This window comes from Vanellus vanellus, assembly GCF_965231255.1.
Source record: "Vanellus vanellus genome assembly, chromosome: 2".
In the NCBI taxonomy this organism is placed as follows: Eukaryota; Metazoa; Chordata; class Aves; order Charadriiformes; family Charadriidae; genus Vanellus; species Vanellus vanellus.
Window position 1 is genome coordinate 12,559,822 of NC_138906.1, and position 13,646 is coordinate 12,573,467.

Below are 13,646 nucleotides of genomic sequence, written 5' to 3' on the forward strand. Positions count from 1 at the left end.
TTTATTTTGGATTTGTCGGTTACCCATTACTTCAACCATGCTATATGACATTTTTGCAGTAATTGCTTATGTTTTTTAAAGAATGAATGTTGGAGGGGAGAGTGTGTGTGCACGTGTATATGTGACATTACTCTTTTGTAAAGAGCTAAAAAGAATTACTCAATTTCATGAGGGAAATGGAGAACTTAGTAGGTAGTAAATTTCTGAATAAAGATTTGGGTATTGCAGTTGAAACGGGGATTTAAGCAGGCATCTATATATGTACTTTTATACTTTGGTTGTTTTTTTTTTTTAAACTTTATTTTTTAGCTATGAGACTAGAGCAATTTGATTCCTTTATGTTGCAAGCCTTGCAAATTAGTAGCTAGTGATCTTTTTTGACTGGTCTCTTAGCAGAGTTACGCTTTCATCTGCATCTGTCTGGTATTTTTGTTTTTCTCTTTTTCTCCCCTTTTTCAGTTTTCCTAGAGAGTTTACCTGCTGCTTTTTTGCCCTATCTCAGGGTCATTTCATGATACATTATTAAGGTTAAATGAAATATGAGGAAACCACAGTGGGATCTGGTATGTGAACCAACTATATAAGAAGCTCTATGCTGACCTGTATTGCAGGCTAATGAGAGGTTACAGAGTGACTGTAGGTGTCTTGGAATTACCATCTGTTAAGTAGTCTGAAAGTATGAGAGTAAGAGTAGTGTGGTGAAATAGATCTAAGTTACTGTGTTTTATTTGGTCTCCTTTCTATTTTATCGTTTTTCAAACTTTCTTTTTTATTCCGATGCATAGAGGTGCCTCTTCCTTTTTCTTACGAGTTAATGACTTACAAATTCTTTAATGAGGCCACTTAAATAGGGATAACATGATATTAATAGGGGCAATATAAAATTAGTACACCTACTATATAGTTATGAATTAGTACTTTCTCTGGTGTAGTGTTGGGGTTTCTTTTTTTTGTTTGTTTGTTTGTTTTTGTTTGTTTGGGTTTGTGTGTGTTTTTTTGTTTTTTTTTTTTTAAAGGCTGGTGTTAAATGCTTGTCTTCTTTTACTTGCTTGCAATGTAGCGCTCATTCTTTCCCGGGCAAGGCAGGTGGACCTCGCAACTTCAGCGTGGGAAGCTGGGAAGTATGGGGTGGAGACTCCTGGGTAACTGCTTTGCTTCATGGTGTTCGGATGTGCATGCACAGCAAAGTAGTCATGAGTAGTGGAACATGAAGAATTGAATTCCTTATTATAGACATCGTACATAACTAGTTTATCAGTTGATACTTAACAGATGTTTGAATGTGCTGGTGTATTTCTTACCACAACTCTGAATCAGAATTTACTGGAGGGTAGAGAGGAGAGATGAGGGAAATGATAAAGTTGAGAGCATCTCTCTCCAGTGTGTTCTTTGAAACCTTTCTGCATGTCATGGGAATGGCTTTATTTCAATTGCTGCTTCCTTCCTACACAGAAGAGTCAAAGCTGCAACTTTTTGTCTCTTGACTTACAAAGAGATTATAGCCGAAAGTCAGGAAAGACTATATTAAGTTTCTAACAAATAAATCTTTCTGTCTGTATCCTGACTGGATGCAGTTAGAATTACCTAATACACTATCAGGGAAAAGGACATTTGAAGAGTTTTAAGAGTTTTAACAGCTTTGAAATTCTTATGTCTGTATTTTTTATGAGCATTGAATGAACAATGCTGTTCACCAAAAATGGGTTTTGTTTCAAACTCAGTGGGGTAGTGGATCGCAACTTTTCTCTTTAGCCCATCCTTTATACCGTTACTGTATGCTCAGTTTAAAACTTGGCAGAAGTCTTTTTTTAATCTTTTTTCCCTGTGGGTAATTAGAAGAGACTTAAGTTTTACAAACCAATTGTTTTGTGTAATTGGACATGATTATATTTTTCTGATTGCCAACCAATAGAGTTTAGGTTTGTTCTGAAAAGAGCTTTCAGTATTTGCTTGTTGTAGTGAAAAAGCCAATCCCTGACTGCTTTAATATTGGTAAAACGTGCTAAGACTGAAGCTGTTCATTTTCTTGGGAAAAATGCTGAGGTAAACATACTTAATTTGAGTCTTTCATAGAAAATTCTCATACCTTGATACTTTTTGTCCCTTAGCTGAGTTAGGAGTCTGAATGTTAAATTGGCAAACCTCGTATCAGAAAAGGGTGCTTTTAGCAGCAGATAGAATAGATTTGGTGTTTGGTAATGTAAAAATAGTTTTTTTGTATATGTTAATGGACAAGATCCTGTAATTTAACTGGAGTTGTTTGTAGATGCAGGAATCGCTGGGTGAAAGTCATGTTTTGATGTTAGCAAGATGTTATTGCTGATGTTAACAGTCTCTGGGTATAACAGTTGTTAAGACATCAAGAAAACATAAACAGTTTATGCAGAATCCTAAAATAAAATGAAATTATATAACTCGGTCCATCATGAACTAACTCCAGGATGTCTCATTCTTTTGGATCGGGAAAAGGACTCTTAAAGCAAGGTATTTCTTCACCCAGCAGTTGAAGGGAATAAAACTTTTTGGAAGGTGTAATTTTTTACCTCACTGCTTAATGTTGCTCCACGGGAAATTCTTTTAGTCAGTCACAGTGTAATGCTGCTGGACTGGTCCCGAGTTGACCAAGTTTTCATTCTTATTTCTAACATGTCCTGTTTGCTTAAGAGACATTTTTATGGGGTGTTGCAATTTGTTTGCCATGCAGTTGTTTCCATTTGTATTTGGTTTTCAATTGTTTACATGGTAAGTAATTGTTTTCATGGTGTTTCAGTTTGCAATTTTCTATTGTTTACATGGCTAACAATTGTTTTCTTATTAACAAATCTCTATAGAGGGAAATACGTGAAACTGTATGGATATAAGAAAGAGGACAGACAAAACAGAAACACACTCAAGATATGATTGCCCACTTATTTGCAGTTGTATATGATAATCTGAGATCTGCTGAAATTATTTTAAAAACTTTCTGCAGTGCAGAGGCCTCTTTTTTAGCAAGTTGTATGTTATTTAAGTATTTCCTTTCCTTTCTTGGAAAATTGTTCGTGTATGGTTAAGAAACCATGAAGTTTGGCCTGGAGAAGAGAAGGCTCCGGGGAGACCTTGCAGTACCTAAAGGGGGCCTACAGGAGAGCTGGGGAAGGACTTTTTACTAGGGCATGTAGGGGATGAGGGGGAATGGCTTTAAAGTGGAAGAGGGCAGGTTTAGATTAAACATTAGGAAGAAATTTTTCACTTTGAGGGTGGTGAGGCACTGGCACAGGTTGCACAGAGAACTTGAAGCCCCATCCCTGGAGGTGTTTAAGGCCAGGCTGGATGGGGCCTTGGGCAACCTGGTCTAGTGGGAGGTGTCCCTGCCTGTGGTAGGGGGGTTGAAACTTGATGATCTTCAAGGATCTCCAACCTAAACCATTCTATAATTCTATGATTCTAAGTAATCCAGACACTATCTAGTTTATCCAATTATTGGTATTTGAAGTGAAGGACGGCAAAAAAGAAAGAAATAAAGAAAAAAAGGATGTGTAGAAAAAGTGTGCGTTAAATATCTATATCTGGATATTTAGTGTTAGGTAGTGTTCTTGAACTCTTATTTTTCATGTGTTCATTCAAGATTGCTAGTACTCCAAAAAGAGTTTTACAGCCTTGCTGTTAAATGATTAATGAGACAACTGCCCAGAAGTTTTGGAAAATTTGTGCTTGTTGATGAGTAGGAGATTTGACTCAACATTAGAAAGACAGAATGCAAGCATAGTTTGAGTGTGGGGTTGAGACTTGAAAATCTTCAAGTTTGGAATTTGAGCTGACTGCTATATTGAACCTTAACTGTTGACTTAATTCTGCTGTTCCACTTCTCATAAATGACTCTGTTTAGTTTAAGGGCTATATTCCATGTGAAAGTTGCATCTGTAGGATTGTATTCAAAGCCTATGAAACTCTGCAGTATGGTTGAACTAATAATCTTTGCCATTAACCCATTTTCTTTTCAATGCATCCTTAATGATTGTTCCTTCTGCTGTGAAACCAAAATGCATATTAGCTGTTAATTTGGAATTCAAATAGGGCATTATCATTTTATCATTGGAAAGCTGACATGCTCAGGATTTGGGATGCTCTTGCAGATATTCTTTAACTTTAAAAAACCTTCTCGGAAGTAATTTGCTTTAATGACATATTAAAGACCTTCCTTTTTGATACAAAAAACTAATGGGATTTTAACCTTAGTTTATTGTATCTGAAATGTAGACTTAATTAATTTTCTAACTTTTACTAAGCTGTAGATAAGTCTTAATGTGATTTGTGTTGAAGCATTAAAGGTTTTGACTTAACTAGTCAGGTAGATACCTGCCCATAATTGCATGCAGAGGAAAACACTGATAAAGTCTTCTTTTTGTTTCAGTTTTAACAAAGGTTTTCGGACAGTCTTTCTCAAAGCATAGTTATGACCTTCAAGACTTGTGGGGTAAAAATAGGGTATTTTTAAAAGTGGTTTTGGTCTTATTGAAGAAATTTTTCACCACTCCTGATTACATCTGCCTCGAAGTGTTACAGTGAGACAAACTTTAAAAAAAAAAAAAAGTATTGCACTCCCCTGTCACCTGAAAGTGTAGAATTTCTGCAATTTGGTTCCTGTCTGTATATATTGAGTGCTTTCAGCCTTCTTGTATTATAGTGCCTTGTAGTTTTACCATTTTTGTTAGACTTTGTCCTTTCATTTGGTATTACTTATGCACGTGCTAATTTGGATTTAATGAATCTTCTCAGTTTTCCTCTAACAGCATTGACTTTGAGGGAATATGCTTATGAAATGTTTAGATGAGTTTGACGTATCTTTAAAAAAAGGGTTTGTTACACAAATAAACTGGCATATGTTTTCGGATTAATATTTGATTAGTTTTCTGCAATTTTGAAGAAAAACAGCAGTGACTTTTAAATGGGAATGTTTCTGGATTTTACTAGAGTTATCTAATAAGTAGTACATTTTTTTTTCAAAGACACTAGACTGGATAACATGGATCATCTTTAAGTTATCAGATGTGTCCTTTGGCAATAGGCAAGAAAAGGTTTTTTGGTTTTGTTTTTTTTTTTGTGGATTGTTTGTTTGTTTCATCTGTGTTGTGGTGTTTTTTTTTTAAATTATAATCCTTTACTCAAACTGAATGAGAAGTGCACACTGCATTTGTACAACTCATTACTCCAATGAGGTTGTGTTATTGTAGTACAGAATACTTTATCTTGCCTTTTGTTAAAAGGAGGGGTTATTAAAAAAGAAAAAAAAAAGTAATTGAGGTGCATTTGCATCTAAACTCACTTTCCAACCACCAAATGTCAAGTTCTTGAAAATAGTGAACTGTCAGAACACTAAAGAATCATTATGAAAAAGTTAGTATCTATTTGTATTTGTGAGATAATTACTTAATCTTGGGTCAATGTGGAAAAAAAAATGTTGGTCTCTCTGCTATTCCAGATTGTATCCAGTTTTAAAACTACAACATCAAGGGCGGTCTGTCAACTGGTAAAGGAATATGTTGGCCACAGGGATGGTATTTGGGATGTCAGTGTGGCAAAAACTCAACCAGTGGTGTTGGGAACTGCATCTGCTGGTAAAGTTTTATGTTCCTTGAATGTTTAGAAAATTCTGGTTTAGTCCCTCAACTATATCAAATGTAGATCAAAAGCATACTGGAATACTGAGCTTCACACTGAAAGATTTGGTTTAAAGAAGTTCAGTAGCTGAAAAATTCTTAAATTGATGTTTCCTTGAAATGCATTTAACCCTTAGAAGGTTCGGGCATCCTTGTTGATCTTTCTGAAGTATGTGCTGGTTAACTTCCATGCAGGTCATACTCTCCTTAGTCAGCTGTAGCCTGTTGGGTGGTGTAAATGGGGAGGGTTTGGGGAGCTGCTTGCTTGAAGAGGTCTCTCACACAGAAGTCTATATGGCTGTATACAAAGATCCCCATAGACTTTCTATCGTAGGATTGTTTAGTTGGAAATAAACCATAACCAGTTAGAATTGGTCAGTTTGAAGTGACAGTTCTGTGAAGCTGGACCAGAATCTGAAGACGCTTACTGGATATAAATATTACAGACTGGAAATCTCTGCTTCGTAAATGGAACTGCTACCATTTTTATGTGCCCATTGAAAGACACGTTTTGTCTTTGTGGGACATCTTGTCTTTGTCCTGATTTAACTTGGAAACAGCCATACCCCAATTCAGCATTAAGGTTCACCCCACTTAAAAATACTTATAATAATTATTTATTTGAGGTGTGGCAGGGTAAAGGAGTGGCATTTGGAGTGATTTCCTTTACGTAAGTTTTTGTAGTGCTCTGCGGTGACCTATATGCATTTGGGACTTCTATGCAGGATGTAAATAGTTTGTGCATAGACCTTCTGTTTGTAGTGACTGCTGGACGTTTTCATCACTGAATGCGTTCTGTGTTCTTTTTCTATCTCATGATGCACAGTTGGAGCATTATACCTAAGTATATAACCAAGTTAGGAAAAATATCAAAAGTAGAATTTGCCTTTCAATACATACTGCAGATTAATGCGATTAGGACAGCACCTTTACTTTTTTGGGGAGCCGTATGTTAAGTTATGGTGATAGGAAGCTTTTATATTTTATAAATAAGGTGATAATCAAGAGGATTTGGTCTGTTCTACATTTGAAATCTATTTCATATGGTATGCTCTACATTTGACGATAACTTATTTGTTGAATCAGTTGAAAGTGGAAAAACACACATTTGTGACAACATTTACAGCTACTTTTTCATCTTTGTAGATCACACTGCTTTGCTGTGGAGCATAGAAACAGGGAAGTGCCTTGCCAAGTATGTAGGGCATGTTGGATCAGGTAAGATAAGGGCATGTTGTGAAACTGGAAACTGTGGGAGGGGGAAACGTGTTTTGGACAACTACAAAAATGTTTATTGTAGTTTCAGTTGCAGGTTTGCCAACACCATTAACAAGTCAGTTGGGAAGTTCCACTAATCTTCATACAGAGAATGTTTTGTAATATGATTCTTTCCTGGAGAGGCCTATTAAGACAGTTCTGTAAATGCTAAATCAATAAACAAGCCCATATAAAGAAATTTACAGGCACAGTTACGATACTCAGAAGTTAAATGTCAGAACTCATTGAGGTCTCACGCATATGCAGAACAAGCAAAGCTTATATAATCAGAAATTAGCTGTTTTGCAGGATCTTTGTTATATTTGGGATACAAAATACAGATGCTGGGTGAACATCTATTTGCACTTCTTTGTTTAATACATGATCCTACATATAATTTGCTGCATAGGATTAAAACCTTGTTTTGAAGACAGTTGATTCAATATAGGCATTTGTCTTCCTCTATACCAATATGAATATTTCAAAAACAGTGTGTTTTAAACCCCTCCTTGGTTGAAGAGGTGCAGTGCAGTGAGTGCTTTTAATATTAATCTTAATTTTTGGTGTCCAATTTGACAAGTGTCTGATTAGCCCACTTCTATCTCATAATGGGTTACAATATTGGGTTTTATATACCAAAGGTGAAGAGGTTTTTCATAGCTTTAACTTGCTGTTGGGAGTTGAGCACTTTGAGTGATTGTACCCAGGAGTGTAGAGTCTTGCACTCAGAAAATAAGGAACGCAGTTATTGACCTGGTATGTTTGGTTAAGTAGCTCAGCTAGCATATCACATGAACTTGGTGGCAAAGATACAAATAGAATTAAGTTCTCCAGAGAGAGCAGTCAGCTGCTTCAACCATGAGTTCTACTTTTTTTTTTTTCTGCTGCTATATGACTTATAGTTCCTACAGCACAAAGATGCTAATAGATAGATGTTTAGAAACAACTGGTAACACTTTCATTAGTTCAGATATCTCAGGTTGCTTGCTGCATGGAGAGGATACCTTTAGCCTCCATAAAGTTGTTTAAAAACTCCAATCACTTGCATTTTCATGCTGACAGTTATTTATTTTATAAATATATTATATTTGAATAACCATGAAAATAATAAAAGCTCTAACCTGTATTTAAACAGTTGTGTGTAAAATAAGAAAAAAAATTATATACACTATAATTTATCCAATTATATATATTGAAAAATAATATATTTTTAATTTAGTAAAACTTTTTTTTACTTGTTTACATTTGACAATTGATTTGAAATGCAGCAAAGGTTTTGGGTGCCAGCAGTTGGTGCACCGTTGAGTTAGTTCATGGTGAACAATTTAAGGAGTGTCTTTTTAGACTGTTTACACCACACTCTGACAGGAGAAGAATCTGTTTTACTGGATTTGTAAGTTCTTTCTTGAAGAACTGTTGAAGAGAAGCTTATGGATTTTGCAAATTGAAAGTGCTTAATAATGAAAAGTAGTTGAATCTTATGCACTGAGATAAAAAATGAAGAAGAGCTTTGTAGGCTGACAGAAATCTTGCAGTTCTTATTTAAAACGATCATGTTTTGGTTATATATGATTGCAGGACTGAAATATAATTTGTATTATTTGCGTTAGGTTTTTAGGCATTTGTTCTTGTAATCTTAAGTAATAATGAGAAAGCTGATGGTCATATATAGTAAGTTTTCTTTATGTTAGAAATAGTTATGAATACTTACATTCTCTTAATGGAAGTCCAGAGCATTATCGCCTGTCAGCTTACATACGATTCTTTGAATGTGGTTTGTTTATCCTCTGTATATGGAACAGTTGTACTAGATTCAGGAAGTAACTTGCTAGAAAATATGTATTGTTATATTATCAAGTGTAGTTGCTTGCCTTGATACTACATAGGTTTATGTAATCAAATAAAATACCTTTCTGCTTTATTTTACCTAAAAGATTGCTATACTACAAAAAATTGGACTTCCTGATTTTTTCCAATGCTTTAATGATAAAACATGTGAAATAATTCTTTTAGTATACTAACTGACAACTTTACTTTGTTTCACACAGTAAATTCTATAAAGTTCCATCCAACAGAGCAAGTGGCTCTTACAGGTATGTAAAGTTTTTTCATCTGCTGAGTATGTTAATCATGATGGAAAAATAAGAGTCATTTGCTAGCATCTTTTTGGTTGTAGGCCCTTTCCCTACTGCTTTGTCAGTATCCTTATTGATTGAATTATTTTTATATTTTAAAGCATAACAAATCAGAGCTAGATCTTTCCATATGTTTGTCATATCATTGTCATTTGTGCTTACCTGCTCCAAACCAGACACCTAGAATCATAAAACAGCTGAATGTTCACAAGTGCACAGGGCCGGATGGGATTCATCCCATAGTACTGAAGGAACAAGCAGATGTTATGGCAGGACCCCTCTCGATCATCTACCAAAGGTCTTGGGAGTCTGGGGAGGTCCCTGCTGACTGGATGTGAGCCAACATTATTCCAATTTACAAGAAGGGTGTGAGGGAAGATGCAGGGGACTACAGACCTGTTAGTCTAACCTCAGTCCCTGGAAGAATTATGGAGAAGATGTGCTGTTGGGTGCTGTTGGAAGGCATTTAAAGAATAATGCAATCATCAGGCACAGTCGACGTGTTCACAAAGGGAAAGTCCTTTTTAACTAATTTGATATTCTTTTATGATAAGGTTGCCCACGTAGTGGATGAAGGGAAAGCGGTGGATGTAGTTTTTCTGAATTTTAGTAAGGCTTTTGATACTGTCCCTCACAGCATCCTTCTGGACAAGTTGCCCAACTGTGGGATGAGCAGGTTCACAGTGTGCTGAATGAAAAACTGTCTGAAGGGCAGAGCTCAAAGGGTTGTAGTGAATGGGGCTACACGTGGCTGTAGTCACTGTATGTGTTCCTCAGGGTTCAGTTCTTGGGCCAGTTCTGTTCCGTATATTTATCAACCATCTGGATGCAGGAGTTGAATGCACTATTAGCAAATTTATGATGATACCAAACTGTGAGGTGCTGTTGACTCTCATGAGGGACAAGATGCCTTGCAGAGGGATCTAGATAGATTGGAGCATTGGGCAATGATTAATGGGATGAAATTTAACAAGTCCAAATGATGGATCCTATACCTAGGACAGAGTAATGCCAGGCACAAGTAAAATTGGGAGAGGAGTGGCTGGAGGGCACCACAGCAGAAAGGGACCTGGGGGTTCTGGTCAGCTGCAGGCTCAGTATGAGTCAGCAGTGTGCCCTGGCAGCAAGACGGTAAACTGCATAAACTGGGGTGCATCAAACACAGCATAACCAGCCGGTCAAGAGGTGATTATCCCGCTGTATTCAGTGTTGTTGTGGTCTCACCATGAGTACTGTGTGCAGTTCTAGGCCCCACAATTTAAGAAGGGTGTGAAGGTCCTTGAATGCATCCACAAGGAGGGCAACAGAACTGGTGAAAGGGCTGGAAGGCACGTCCTATGAGGAGCAGCGAAGGACTTTGGGTTTTCTAATTTGGAGAAAAGGAGGCTAAGGGACGACCTCATTGCTCTCTACAGCTTCCTGAGGGGGGAAAATGGAGAGGGACGTCCTGGTCTCTTCTCCGTGGGATCCAATAATAGGACACATGGGAATAGTTCAGAGCTGCACCAGAGGAGGTTTAGACTGGACTTTAGGAAGCATTTCTTTACCAAGAGGGTGGTCAAACACTGGAACAGGCTTTCTAGAGATGGTTGATGCCCCAAGCCTGTCAGTGTTTAAGAGGCATTTGGACAATGCCCTTAGTAACATGCTTTAACTTGATCAATCCTGAATTGGTCGGGCAGTTAGATGATCACTGTAGGTCCCTTCCAACTGAAATAGTCTATTTTATTATATCTTAAACCTTTTGAAACACATGATGTTTCCAGAACTAAAGGTAAAGAATATTGTGATATTGAGTCTGCAGAAAAAACAGCTTGAAAATATGACTGTTAGTGTAAAGGACTGTTTAGGACTGAGAATACTATCAGTGCAGCTTCAGGTTTGAAAACCGTCTAATGTGGTTAATACTATGGTTCATACAGTCCATCAATTAGGGCACTAGCTTTGGGATTAAAGAGATCTGGATTCAATTTGCTGCTAAGTCACTGTTAAAATGAGGATAATTATTACTGAGGTTAGAAATTAAAACAATGCTGCTTTCTGCATCTACAGTGACCACTTTAAAGGAAGATGGGGAGTAGAATGCCTTCTATCTAGGCTAACAATGATTTAAATTTGGATATTTGAATTTTCCTGTTTTCATATGCTAACTGTAGCCATTGTTTCAGTACCATAAACATTTTGCTATATAAACTGGCTTATAAAAGCCAAAACAAACTAACCAAACAAAAGCTGCCCATTGTTAGATTTTTGTTCTGTTATTTTTCTGAGATGTGGTTCTGCAAAGTATTTCCACTGAAAGTTTTCAGGGCACCTGTTCTTCAGTGTCACTTGATTGATTTAGCACTGATTTAAATAAAAAAAAAAAAAAAATCTTCCTCCCTGATCCAGAATACTGACACCAGAAATAATATAAGGTAGACCTTTCTTCTAGCCTTCTTGATTGGTCTATTAGATGAGAGATTTTTCCTAGTGGTTTCATGTACATTGCACTTGCCAGATCTATGCATACTCATAACAAACTGTTTTTCTTCTCAATCTAGAACTCTCAGCACTGTACCCCTAGGTATTAGAGCATGTTTGTTCTGTCCATAACAAGGAGGATCTTGAGTTTCTCTGTAGCTGATGATGGATAAGACTCTTTCAAAAACAAATGAAGTCTAAAATCAGATGGTACCTCCTGAGCTGTAAACTGGTGCTAGTTCAGCTGAGTTGCTGAAGGCAGAAGCATAATCGCTTCACACTTGCTCTTTTGGGTTCCTCATTAAAACCACACAAAAAAAACATTTAATGAAAGAAATAATTGAATAAAGAAGAACCCCAGTATTTTGAGAAATAGCAAATGAAGGATGGTACCTGTTGATGTATTAAATGCCTTCTTCAAATGTTACATATTAGAACAGCAGTGATATTTGTGTTCTGATATGTAGTATTTAAGTGGATGTTCTCATTGTAGGAATTATTAATTTGGTAGCTACTTATATTTTGCATAACGAGTTATCTTCTTATCAGTATTGAAGCCAGGAAAGTAACCATTGATGTTGAGACTTGCTTACCAAAACGGTCATAATGGTATCTCTTAGAAAAAGATGCAACTCAGACAGTATTGCCAAATGTAATGTTAAAGCTTGTTTTTATTGTCTGTGGAAATGGCCTTATTTAGCCTCTTTCTTATTTTTTTACCTCTCTTTCCCCCCCTGTGCAGCCTCTGGAGACCAGACAGCTCACATCTGGAGATATATAGTACAGTTGCCTACACCTCAGCCAACTGCAGACTGCAATGTAAGCAATCAGCTTACTGCAACTAAACTAATTGCACAGCAGTTTCATCAGATATAGGTTTTATGATAAGACTGAATGTTAAATTTATACATAATTTAAAAATTACATGATTTCAGCATTGCAAAAGGTGGGATTTTAAGGTTTTAGTTTAACAGATACAGTTCAGCCTTTCTTTCAAAAGAGACACTTCATGTTTTCAAAGATCTATGGTACAGAATAGAATATGCAGCTGCAAGTACATTGATTGACCTTTTGTTCAAGGTAATAAATGTGTAAGTAAATGACGCGTTGAGTAAAATTTTTTTGTAATCAAATCGTAAGTAAGCATGAAGTTCTTTTAAACTATTTAGTGAGGTACCTGTGTTAGCTATAGTTGCTATGAATTTAAAACTGATGGTAAAGACGTACTTTTGGCATGTATTTAATTGTGTCTTCATTGATTTCTAATCGACCCTTGCCAGCGCTCATCACACTATCTGATGTTGTTGTCCCCAGGCTTTTATTTAGTCAGTATTTACTGTAGACTGTCGTAAGCTGTATTTGACTTAAAAGCACCCTTACTAAATTGTAAAGACAAACATGAAGCAGCATGAGCTTCTCAGTAAGCTGAGTAGCGGCAAGAGACGGCTGTATAATATGGGATAGATTTCTGAATGGAAAATGTTTGATTAAGTTTATTTGGTTTGGCATTTCCATTTTGAAAGAGCAGGAAAAATGTTATCTTTTTCACATCCAAGTATCATGAAAGAAAAGCATGTCTTGCATAAGTGAAATAGGTTTCAGAGATCAATGCTTTAGGTTACAGCAAAAGAATTTATTTTGCATCCAGTTTACATAAGCACTGCATGATGACTATGTATTGACCAGTAGACAAATATTGATGTCATTGTTTTGATTCTAATGGATATAAATACGGCTGTAAATTATTATCTTCCCAAGGATTCAAACAGTTATTTTCCTGTTAGATGCTTCCTACCCTTAAAAATCAAAAGGAAAAAAAAGTCCCTTGATATGTGTGCTGCAGTGAAACTTGAGGGCAATACAGTAAGGGGAATATGAAAAGACTTACCAGACAGTAAAGGGGATAGATACTCAGAGCTAAACAGTTCAGAAGAGATTTTTTTTAAAATGAAGTAGTTATTAAAACTGCATTTAACTCACTGGTATTATCCTGTCAACTAAGGTTTTGATAATGAGTACCTGAACAGTTTAGATTCTACAGACTTAAGTTACCCACCCACATTCACATTAAGGGGATTGGGAAGCATTTACGCTGTAAAATGTAACTTAGAAGAGACATTCCTTTCCATTTGTTCTAAATCTTTTTTCTCTT

General features: G+C 36.3%; 1 protein-coding gene across 1 annotated transcript in view; it reads left to right on the plus strand.

Moving 5' to 3' along the window:
- Positions 1-13,646, plus strand: part of WDR37 (WD repeat domain 37) — a 38,043-nt gene that overhangs the window by 8,058 nt on the left and 16,339 nt on the right. The window contains exons 5-8 of the mRNA XM_082479229.1: positions 5,462-5,597; positions 6,786-6,857; positions 8,945-8,989; positions 12,237-12,313. Of these exons, the coding sequence (XP_082335355.1) occupies positions 5,462-5,597; positions 6,786-6,857; positions 8,945-8,989; positions 12,237-12,313 (330 nt within the window). The remainder of the gene's footprint in view (positions 1-5,461; positions 5,598-6,785; positions 6,858-8,944; positions 8,990-12,236; positions 12,314-13,646) is intronic.